The 12,222-nt window shown below is 42.6% G+C and overlaps 1 protein-coding gene across 1 annotated transcript in view; it reads right to left on the bottom strand.

The window, feature by feature from the left end:
• The window catches only part of FANCA (FA complementation group A), a 674,778-nt gene that overhangs the window by 461,834 nt on the left and 200,722 nt on the right, over positions 1-12,222 (bottom strand). Inside the window, exons 17-18 of the mRNA XM_078671408.1 lie at positions 9,884-9,943; positions 1,344-1,438 (exon numbers count right to left, since the gene is read on the bottom strand). Of these exons, the coding sequence (XP_078527534.1) occupies positions 1,344-1,438; positions 9,884-9,943 (155 nt within the window). The remainder of the gene's footprint in view (positions 1-1,343; positions 1,439-9,883; positions 9,944-12,222) is intronic.

Genomic DNA, 12,222 nt, shown 5'->3' on the forward strand with positions numbered 1-12,222 from the left:
GCACCTTTTTCTGTGTTGATCAGGTCGGCTGGGTTTCTATTTTATTGCAAAGTCAACAAACAACTCATGCGGTTAGAAAATGTCAAACACCCAAGCCAGAGTTCAAGTGTCTTATGAGTCGGAAACTGCTTCAAAGTAAAGTCTTTTTAACTTGCATAGTATAAGAGTCTGAGAGCTGTGTTATGGATTACAGGTGTTTGGCTCAAACAACTATTACAAATTCGTTAACAATTTGAACATGACATTGTATGATTTATGGATGTTGTGATCACGCTCAACTTTATGTCACTATAAGTAGAATTTCTGGATTTGAATAAAAATGTAAAATGGATAAATTAATAAATAATACAAAGGTAGTCATGCTCAGTGGTTGCATTTAAATCTGACTGACATGCCCAGTGCTTAATCCACCAACAACAGTTTGAAACCTTGATTTCATTTGAGTGATCTTTCACTCAAACTACAGATTCACAAAGAGTCTTTCTTATGTTGTTTCGGCTCATCGACTTTATGATAAACCTGGTTAACTTTTCCAGCTTACTTTTTGTTAAACTGGTTATTATGTGGTAGAATCCATCCAAGTGGACTGTAGCCATTCCTTATATTTGGGAATCCCTAAATGTTAAATTACTCAGCACCAGTCAGTCAATGTTGTGGTACATCTCATTCTGTGCTTTTCTGCCGCCATGCCATAACAAGCAACCCTTTCATTTCTAAAAGATTGTGTTTTTACATACATACCCTATCACTGCCTCTGGTCTACATCTGTCCATCTTTAAAAGATGCCTCCTGTCCTGCCTCAAGTCATGTACCATCAGCTGGGTCGTCATTAAGTCAGCCTTCAAATTTGGAAAAATTTCGCCCTAACACTTCATGTTCAATCTAAGCTGTTTCTTAATCAAATCAATTTAGTTCCCCAAATCCAGGCCCTTCACTTGCCAGATTGTGCGCACAAGTTATGACTGGTGAGTTTGAAAACCCATGAGCAGTATGAAATGACTGGAGGCCCGTCAATGCTGAATTGGGGTCCAGTTAGAACTGAACTTAAGATACAAGGAGATGTTTGGGAAAAAGGAATTTCCAATTGGTCCTAATGTTGTTAATCCATGAGACACACCAATGCTACCCTTTACCAAGAAATTAAATTGTAGATTCTCATTACATATTCTGACAGTGTTATCACATCTGTGGTGGTTTCATTTGCTTATAGTGTTAACAAGAGTGTGAAAGTTATAGCACCTCAATGCATGAGCAAGCCCAGTGTGCACACAACAAAAATAAGAAATTAAATAGGAAATATCAAAGTCACCCAATAAGAAGAAAATATCTGGAAGATTGCTCACCTGGCCTCCATCACACTTGCAGGGATCTTGCCAGTGTTTTCATAAATATGAATTGCTTTCTCCACATCTGAGGCAGCCTGGAACTGTGGCTGATTCTTCAATGTTATAGGTGTAAAAGGAAAGAAAACATCAGTATTATGCAAGATGGAATTTTTTATGACAGCAAAGTATACACACACACGCACATTAAAAAAGATCTTGGGCTGTAACTGTGGGAGGTGGTAATAAAAACACCTCTTACTAAGACTGTGATGCCAAGCTAGCCTGACTCAGAAGGAAAGCCGGTCACAAAAGTAGCCACATGATATTAATGTCCATTGGCCAAAGATGACTTCAAGATTTGATGCTGCAGTAGCCAAGCTGTCAATTGTGGAAAAATGGGGCTCAGGTTCAGGAACAACACCAGACTGTGTGATACAGGTTTAAACCCTGGCAGCAAGAACTAAATTAATCAGTGTCTATATTGATGACTTGCGAGTTGAGGAGTCACCCAAAAAACATGCTAACCATTGACACAGCAGACCTCTGGAAATAAACTCAGCTAAATAGATCGATTTATCTCCTTTCAAGTATCTGCCTTGCTCTAATTTCCAGTCCAGTACTGCTAATGGAGGGTGGGGGTGGAGAGACAGAGAGATGTCTAAATAGAGGTAAAAACAATTGGTGTCTGCGTGCCTTACAATAGGACAACTTTAGAGACAAATATATCATTACAAAGAGCTAAGATAGAAATCAACTATGGAGACAGAATGTATTGCAACAAATAATCAGTTATGGAGTTATTAAACGTCTTTGCATTCTAAGATGCCACTTTCCATGAACTGTATTTGTAATTTCTTTCAGTGAGCCACTCCATTCCCGTTCTACAATCAAAAGTGATAGCACCCTTAGTCATATACATATGTATGCTCCTTGCGAGATGTTAAACCTTCCTGTGAAGGCTGTCTTTTTATTAAGTCTTAGTATTCATAATACTGGCCCTCAGTGTTTTGTCCTATAAACTACATGCATATGCCACTCATGCATTTCTCTATCCTGCAATTATAGATCAACCTTTAAGTCCTGTTAGACATTTGGTGATCCATAGTTGATTTACTGCCAACAGTAAATCGACAATGTAGCTATCATCACCACGAGGTAATTGCATGAACTGTATTTTACTCCGGTACAACAGTTTCAGGTGTAGCTCAAATGGGTTAAAAGTACCATATTATTTTCATCATAGGCAAATACTAATAACCTTCTCCAAGTTCAAACTGAAGCAGCAGCTTCAGCTGGAGTGGCACAACATAATGTGAGCGCTCTTCTCCACAAGGTTCCTCAATATTGCCAAGAGAATATGAAATAAAGTGGAAGCTACACTACCGCACCGTAGATAGTAGACACAATCACCTTTGTGGCATGAGTTTATTTTTACTGGTGCAACTATCTTGCATCCCGTCTTCACCTAAAGCTTAACAATGTGTTCATTAACTAATTCACTATTCATTTTTACTTTGTTAGCTTATTTTATCAACTCTAATTCCGAGTTGTTAGACCTGGCCCTTTTGACAGGTTTACCCCCAAACCTTTTGCCTCCTTGTTTTCTGACCCTGTTATCATTGGCAATAGGATTCTGGACGCTTTGCCACTGCTGATCAGTGTTAAAGTGCACATGCTCTCTGTATAAATTATGATATGATTGGTTATCCATGATTGGCATATGTGATTTACTGCTAAGTCCCTAGTAAAGTGCACAGTCTGTGCCAGGGCCTGTAAATCAGATGCTACTAGTGGGCTTGCAGCACATGAGTATCCCTGTGTCTGCGCGCACAGTTTTAAACTACCATGTTGCCCTGGCAACTACACCCACTTGCCAGACCCCCAACTTTCCCTTTTCTTACATGTAAGGCACTTCTAAGGTAGGCCCAAGGTGCAGAGCATGGGCAGGGTGCAGAGCATGTGAAAGGTAGGACATGCACTGGTGTGTGTGACATGTTCGGATAGTGAAATACTGTGTATTTCGTTCTTCACTATTGAAAGGCTATCTGTCAAAACGGCTAACATAGGAGTTGCTTTTAACATCTTACAAGTATAACTTTCCAGAGGGACAAGATAAAGAAATGGAGTATAGGCTCTCTGATTAACGCACCTTTTGATGAAGGTGTTTTTTTTCATTCTGTGTTTGAAAATGCCACTTTTAGAAAGTAAGCATTTACTTACTTTACCATCCTTTGCGCCTCTGGCTGTTTGTGTATTCAGTGTCTGGTGTTTGAGTGACAGGAGCTGGGATCTGCCTTCACTCTAGGGGGGTTGAGGTGTGTCCTGCCTTGCCTGGGTGACTCATTGCTGGGCTGAATAGACCTGGCCTGCATTTAGAATGGTGGGAGGAGTCTCACTTGCACTGGAAAAGGCTGTGTCTCTTTTTCACAATCCTGTCTCCGCCCATGTGGTCAAGCTGCCCCAGGGAGGAAAGGACTGGTTTGGACTGGGTTCAGAGACCCTTGCCACAAAAAGAACAATGACAATTTGGGGTATAGGTATTAGACCTAAAACCCCAGGACTTTAGATTACTTCATGGAACAGGAGGACGCTGCCAGGAAGAGCGGGCTGCTCCATTAAGGAAAAAACAAACTCCCAAAGACACTTCTGAAATCCGTCGCCATTGGGCTGCGGGAAGAGGACCAAAGGTGTCCCTACGTAACTCGCATCGTGAAGCCTGAGCTCATCTAGTGGTTCAGCCTGACTGGCCTGCTAGCCGGAGGCTACAGCCTTTTTTCGCAGAGACCCATCTCCATAGACAAACGTTGGGCTTCCAATATTGTTTTGCACCCTGCACTCGGCCACCCTCGTGCCACTTGTGGTGTACTGTTGTGCTGCCTTGGACTTTGCCCACAACTCATCTTAACTCCTGGAGATTGTTCCATAAGTTGCTATACTATACCTGTTTGCAGAACTTGTTCTTCCTTTAATAGGATAATATTGCAGAACTCAAAAATTGCACTGTATCCACTTTCTGAACTGAAAAGAATTCATATTTAAAAACGTACTTACCTGAACGATTTCTCTCTGATGCCTAAACATATATAAAGAACTTGCTATTTTTATAACTTGGTGTGGATCTCGTTCTTGAGTCGTGTGTGTCATTTATTTATCATTGTGAGTATTTACAGAGGTCTTGCACTCCTCTTGGTTAAGCTTAAGGATGCTTGACAATACTACCCCTAGTAGAGCACCTTGGGATTGCTAGAGCAAGCCCCTGTTCACTTATGAGGGGACCCCTGTCCTCTTTACACGGTATAGCAGATTTATTGATATATCACATAAAGAGCCAGCTTCCTACAATCTCTGATGTATGTTCAGACACAATTCTCCTCCCGTGAGACATGTCTATCCACCTTTGCGTGTTAAGTAAAGCTTCAATGATTTTCATCAGTAACCTTTTTAGATTCTGCAACAGAGAAGCTGGCTGGGAAGATATGGTGAAATCAATTATGCATGCATCAGTCTGGCAGCTATTGATACAGGGAATACATATTGAGTAATAGCACTTTACGTCTTTGTGAAATAGTGGAATTAAACTAGTGTAAGAGCAATAGAATTCACAAATATGGGCAAATAATTACTTCAAGTACTAGAGGCCCTCTTGGGTGTGAGTGTGCTTTATACAAGCTTTTAGTCACGATGGTAGCAGTACAGAAAGGAGTCTGCTCTTGTGCTTCTGTGACATTTGTATTCAGTACATTATTGTCATTTTTCAATTAGTTTAGTTTCCGGTAGGATAGGGGTACAGAACAAGCAATTTGGGTTGGATCACATGTTGACTAAGCTATTTGTCCCCATCACACTCATTATTGTCTTCGTTTCTCACACAGGCGCATTGGGCATCCTGTTACTTTGGGTTTGTTTTCTTCTTTATCAGTTTACTGATCCCTGCTATGAAGACAAAAACAATGTTCTTTGCTCAATGCATTTTATTTAGTGTTTGGATGGTAGAAAATCCAGAGTGCCTGGCTTCTGTTAGATTCCATGTGATTTGTCAGCTCCTAGTCCTCCCTCAACACCGGATTGTCACTAACTGCCCTTAACTGATGAACTACACTTGCCCAAGAAAACAGTTAAATGAATAAGAGTACATAAAATAATAATTTCCACTTATTACACAGTGCCCTTTCCCCTTGCCCCGCCTTTCACATTCTGAGTGATTTCCACTACCAACCATTTAATCAAGTTTCATATGCCAGTATACACATGTAACTACTGCTCTCTGTTAGCTATTTCTAGTTTTTTTCCAAATAATCTTGCTTAAATGGAATTTGTGAGCTGCATATGTATCCAACTTATAGTTTGTTGTATACTGAACATTCTTTTACTGTTCTTTCAGACAAGTTCTCATCTGTTGCATCGATCAGCATCACCCAATGTTATTTCTGTGCAGTAGGTGCCTGCTACTCCACCTCACCCTGATAGCTTTTCCAAGACTCTCCTTGTCGATTATGCAATGTAGCTTTTGCAACTGTTCTCCCCACTTCAATAAAGAATTTTCCTCCTGTAAGGACTGTCCTGTTGACAACCGACCAATGCACTCAAGAGCGGTCTGCAAACTAGGGCAAACTTTACCACATAAAGCTTCCCGGCAAGTCATTGTTCACCCTTTTTTGTTTCTCCTACTCCACCAGCGTGCTCCTCACACTCACTTCCCAGTAAACCACTCAACATTTCCTTCGGGGCACTCCAACCTACCTGCTCGAGTATCCTCTGCCTTCAATGCTCCCTGCTCCTACAACCATTTCCTTTCACAAACGTCTCTCAATAACAAATCTTTCTCCAGCCTCACAAGCGCATCTCCAGGAGCAACAAGAGACCTAAATAGCAATGCTGGTCCCCATCAAGTCTAATGTTAAGACCTTGTTCTGGTAGCTCCTTGCTGGGGCTGTGCACTGTCCAGGTTCACCAGGTGAGAGCTATTTTAACCTGTTTAAAGATCTCTTTAGCCACAATAAGATGGAGGGAGTGGTCAGTGTATTGCGTAGTAGAACCTAAATCAAGGTGGTGCACAACCACTTTCAGGGCAATGCGGTAAAGGCCTTCATGGACTCTTCTAAGTAATATTTTAATTTTCCTCACACAGCTTGGAAGATTTCTTATGTCCACTCTAATCTACACCCTGCAACATTGTAGTCATATTCACTATACCAAATATTACTAATTCCTCTTTTTAAAAAAAAAGAACTTTAAGGTCTCCTGTATATGATTACTTATATATGAACCTGAATTTTCCTTTCCAACACGAGACCAAGCAAGGTGGTACCAGTTGAGGACCTCCCTTATAATCCTTTATACTAAAATAATTAAGGGAAGGTAAAAAGAAAGGCAAATCACAGGTAAAGATTTGATGCTACCTGGATATAGATCAGGTTCCTGGGGTCATTTAACTTCTTTGGTACTTGATCAACCAGTAGACCCAAGGTTCGGAAGGGATCACCCTATTTTCCCACCCAGGCTCTATTTGAGTAATAACCTGAATCCATGTCTTCAAACGATTGTGAACCTAAGATTGCAAACAGCCCAGAACACACCTTTTTACAAGATTAAGAAATAATAGAAATGTAGCTGCAACAATGATGGCCGCTTAAACCCTCGGCTCCGCCGACCCTCCCGCTTTCCTCCAGCATTGCGATCTATCCTGCAAATTATCCTGTCTACGAGCGGAGTTTTCTGAACGGGGAAGTGACTCCGATCCCAATGGTGTGCTCCCCGGCATGTTTCTAGCGGCGAAGGTGGAGGAACGTCCTCGCTTCTTCCCCGGCTTTTCATGGCGGCGAGACCGGCTCTTTGTACGTGAGAGACGGCCAGCCCGACCACAATAACAGCGGCTATCGGAGACGGGGAGGAGTCGGACGGCCGGAGAGAGGTAGCCTCACTGCGTTTCCCACTGCAGGGATCTACTCTGCTCCGCGATTCTGCACGTTTGGACAGTGTTGCAGTTGCGAGGGATACACTGTATCGCCTCCCCAGCCCGTAGAAGACCCGGACAGTTCTTTCATCTCTCCCTGCGCTGTGGTGGGAGCCATTTTGTGTGTCGCTCACTCGGCACTTGTGACTGCAGACCCTGGGCCGCTACTGGGGGTCCAGGTGATTGCCGACATTGCGTCAGCGCTGTGTGGGGTGACGGAATGAAGTCTGCTGTTCCTGCGCCTCTGGCCCGGTTGTGCTATGCAGAGTATCGGCGGGGTGAACAGCTGGTCGCACGGGATGATGGCGGTCAGCATCGAGGGCTATTACATGCCTGTGAGCCCCGTATGAAGAGAATAGCTGCATCCTTTCTTCCTGGGGCACCGCTGGTGATCAGCGATATTCTGGGCGCTCTAGGTGCTTTGCGAGCTGCCCTGCATATTAGTGCCCAGGATCTGGGGGGCCGGCTGGATGCTATTGCTTCTGATGTGCCCTCGACGGGCCGTGATTGTTCTCGAGTGCGGGGTACTGCGCCACACCCTGTCTCCGAACGCAGTGGACTGCCTATCCGGGTATGTACGGAGGTATTGGAGTAACGGGATCTTGATACCGACGCGGTGCTGACCGCGATGGTCGTGAAGAGGTCTGATGTTCGTGGATTCGTGCGATGGCTGGGAAATCGTCTCCGGATGCCATGTCCGGCAACTCCTTTGTGGTCTGATGACGTGACTCCCCGTCCTTTTTCGGAACCGATGTTATTGCTCCGGCCAGCCGGCCTTGGAGGATTGCTGCTGTGCGTTGCTTCTTTTTGTACCGTTATTGAACTCACAGTGTTGGATCGGACAGACTTTATTGGACAGCATCCAATTCTGTCGTGGCCCTCCTGTTCGCCTTTTTCATCTAAGATGGCGCCTGGACGGCTAGTCTTCGTCGACGCACTGGATCGCAGGGGGCAGGGTTGAGGATGTTTTCTTGGTTGTGGTTGCTCGCACTGCTGAGATTATGTAGGACTGGCTGGACATTGACTGGGTTGAACGTTGGTATTTATCGGTTCGGGGTCCGGGGTTGGGCGGCTGAGAACACACCTGTTGGTTGTCTTCCTCCTCCATCTTTTCACTGCCGGCGGGGGGTGCTGGGTGTCCGGGGGTATATTTGTTTCTCTCCTCCTCCACTTCTTGTACTTTTTCTCTTCTGTGGGGCAGTTCCGGGGCGACAGGCACGCTGTTAGTGGGTTGGGCCGTAGCCATTACAGGGGTGCAGGGTGGCGGGTGCGGGGGGGGTTTCTTATTTTAGTTTGTTTTGTTCTATGGTCCCTATCGCTCTTTTCCGGCTTTGGGAGGGTTCTTTCCTCTTTAGTAGGGTTGGCTGTCTCTTGGTCTTGCATCTTACCTCTTCTTTCGGCATCTCCACTAGCCCCTGTTTCTTTGTTCTTGGGGGTGGGCTCTCTGGGGTGATATTTAGGAACGTTGTTTACTGTAATATTGTCTGTAGTTTAATGTTACCGCCGCGGCTGCCTAGATTATATTGTTGCCATAGCCATAGCCTATCTCTGACTGCCATTGGGGTGCGTCCCCCTCGTCTTTTCTGTATATCTCTCCTGTAAGGTGTTGTGTCCTTGCTGTTGCAGCCCCTACTCTTCTTCAAAATTTTAAAATGAAAACCTCGTATCCTGTGTTGCGAGCCTCACAACCGCGCCTGGTATACTTTAACATATCCTGTTTGCTGATTGACCTGAAATTTCTCCTGTTTTTATTGAATGTATTTGCGGCCGGCCATGAGGGTTGTGGGCCTGCGCATGTATCTCCCTGTTTTTTTTTTAATAAAGGTTTTAAAAAAAATAAAAAAAAATAAAAAAATAATACTCACCTATCCCTCAATGCATATTCTACTTTGATAACTGTTTGACAATCGCATCCAGTTTAGGTGTGTATTTTTTTTCCAAACTTGGATTCTGCCAGGATAAGCATGCATTGTGTCAAGACTCAACAACTATACTCCAGCCAGAAAACTACCCACAGTATCTGATAAACTCTTCTGTTATCAGAAAAATCCGCTCTCTTGGTCTTGCCTTTTAATTTATCACATCACAACCTCAGAATATACAATTGCCCCTCACACCATCTCTGTCCACTCAAACATGTAGAAGGTTTTAAGAATCTGACATTTAAAAAGGACTTCCTAGGTACTGCTATGCTGTAAGGGAAGCTTCTGGATAAGCACCAAGCAGCCACTATGAAGGTGGATTTAAAAAACATCAACAGATGTGTCATTGGGTTAATACTTGTATCTTTTTGTAAAGAACTCAAGTTCTTCATGGGTTCTATGCTGTACATATGCAAAGCATTAAACTAAAACTAGAGTCAAGCAATGTTTTAGGCTTTGAGGTGCAAGCCGCAGAGCCTACACAAAATAAGTTTAGCTCCAATCCATGCAGAAGTGAAAAATAAAAAGAGGTAGTGGAAAAGTAAGACACCAGCAGAGGATTATGAGCACCATTGAGCATGAGTGCTGGAACCTTACCAGACTCAAAATTCATGGGAAACATTATCTGGCCAGTATGCTTGAATCTAGATAAACAGAATCTCAAGGCAAGGACACCAACACACCTGAGTGCTGTCATTCACTGAAGATAAGTCTTCATAGAGTCCCATATCCTCAATTGAAACCTGAAAAGAAAAAATCAATTATGTAATCCAGAAAACGAGAGGCCCAAATAGTCAAACATGTGACGTGATTTAAAAAACAGAAAAATTAGGTGGAAAAGCGTTGGGGTTAGAAACATTTGGAACAAAACAAGAAGATGAGAGGTAAGGATGCAGTATTAATGGTATTAAAAAAGTGAAACCTTAAGGGAACAACAGAAAAAGGAGGACATGGTTAAGATAAAAGGGGGGACAAGGGTTTCACAAGCAATACCAAAAAATTACATACAGAAATGTAAAAGTGAAAAAAGGTTAAGCAACACAAGTACACAAGGGTGTTGTCCCTCCCCCTACCACCACCAATCTGGTGCAGAAAAACCACTAAAACACCCACCAAAGACTACTACCAGATTAACATATTATTAAAAACCAAAATTATTACACAAACACGAACTAAAATACAAAACCATCCTTAATCATCCGAAGATAAAACACTTAAGAGTAATCTGGAAGAGTGTAAGGCAGGCAATACATTTGCTTGGAAGCACCAAATGAGCAATCCAAAACTCTTTCATTTGTGAAAAGAAAGCAATGTTTGAAATAACAAAGGCAGTGTTGGTAAACAATGTTGAACAAGAAAGGTGACAACTAGTAAAGAAAGGCAGACAATACACTTTCTGTGGTCAGCTAAAATAGTGAGGGCAATGGTCATGGTGAGAGCCTAGCCTCATCCTTGACTCCTAGATTCAATTCTTTAGCCCTATTCCTTAAGCACTGGGAGGATCTGTGGCCTTTGTAACTGCAGTAAAGTGGCTAAGTACAGTCTTCTTATAACCCGTTGTTAAGCTCAGTATGCACCCTGTACCTTCTTAGTGCAGAGGGAGCAAAAGCAACAACAAAGCCATTTGCTAATAATGATAAAGTCAGGATTTACATTTTTTTTTGCAATTAAGACGGCCAAGTTGTTTGCAAAGGGTGATCAGAAGAGAATTTACATGAACGACAAGTTGGAAATGGCACACTGCTTTATGGACCACATATACAGCCAGATTCCTCATTGTCCCGTTTTGCGGAGTCCTTAATAGCGATTATTAAGGAATCGCTATTAAGGACTTGCAAAACGGTATTCATGTAGAAATTGCAAAAAGAATTGTGATTCCTACATCTTCCTTATTTGCGATTAGCAAATTGCTAATCGCAAATAAGGAATAACTCCCCATTCATTCCTATGGGCCTAAAGGCCTAAAGGCCCATAGGAATGAATGGGGAGTTATTCCCTATTTGCGATTAGCAATTTGCTAATCGCAAATAAGGATGCGATTTCAAGGGTGCCAGGGGTGTCCAAAGGACACCCTGTAGCACCCCTGAAATGAAAATGTAGACTGATGTTGCGCACACACATGTCCAAAGGACATGTGTGTGTGTAACATACAACTTAGAAAAATGCACTAAAGTGCATTTTTATAATTGTTCGCTATTTACCACGAAGTCAGACTTCGCGGTAAATAGCGGCCAAAAATTGCGAATTCGCAATTTAAAAATGGTTAATGAATTGCATTTAAGGAATCTCAAATAGAGATTCCTTAAATGCAATTCCTCGCAATTTTGCGATTTTGCTATTAGCGATTTTTGCATTTGGGATGATGAATCCCAAATGCAAAAATTGCGCTCGCAAAGGGCCCGATTCTCAGAATCGGGCCCTTTGCAAGCCGATTTTACAATGATGAATCTAGCTGATAGTGCCTTAACCTGATTAGGTCATGGACTGGTACCCAATTTCAGTTAGTAATGGCAGTATAATATGGTCCATTTCTTCAGTTGCAGTAATAGTGGAGCAGCTGTATTCTAAATTAACTGCAGTTCCTGAAGTGGTTTTGGAAAGACCCACGTAAGGAGTATTATAATAATGAAGGCTATAAAAAACAAAGGTATTGACTTCCAAACCTGTGTACAAGAAAAAGAAGCATCGAAACTGGCAGATACAAATAGCAGGCTCAAGATGCAACTTCTAACTTGGGATTTAAACTTGATCAGTTAAAAACTGGGGTTGGTATAGGAAGAGATCCCAATGCTGTTGGAAATTGCCCAACAGGAAGAGGGTCTTAATAAATAAGAGTAACATTTCAGTATTACTTTCACTTAGTTTGAGTCTTTTCTCAAACATCCCACAACACTGAGTGGGCAGACAAGATGTATATTTGTAGATGGTTGTAACGAGGTCGCTCTTGGCAAAACAAAACCTAGGTGTAATATGCTAAGGTGTAAAAAAGGAACCCGAACAACTGGACAAGGTGGGCTAGAGG

Source organism: Lissotriton helveticus, chromosome 12 (assembly GCF_964261635.1).
Source record: "Lissotriton helveticus chromosome 12, aLisHel1.1, whole genome shotgun sequence".
NCBI classification, from domain to species: domain Eukaryota; kingdom Metazoa; phylum Chordata; class Amphibia; order Caudata; family Salamandridae; genus Lissotriton; species Lissotriton helveticus.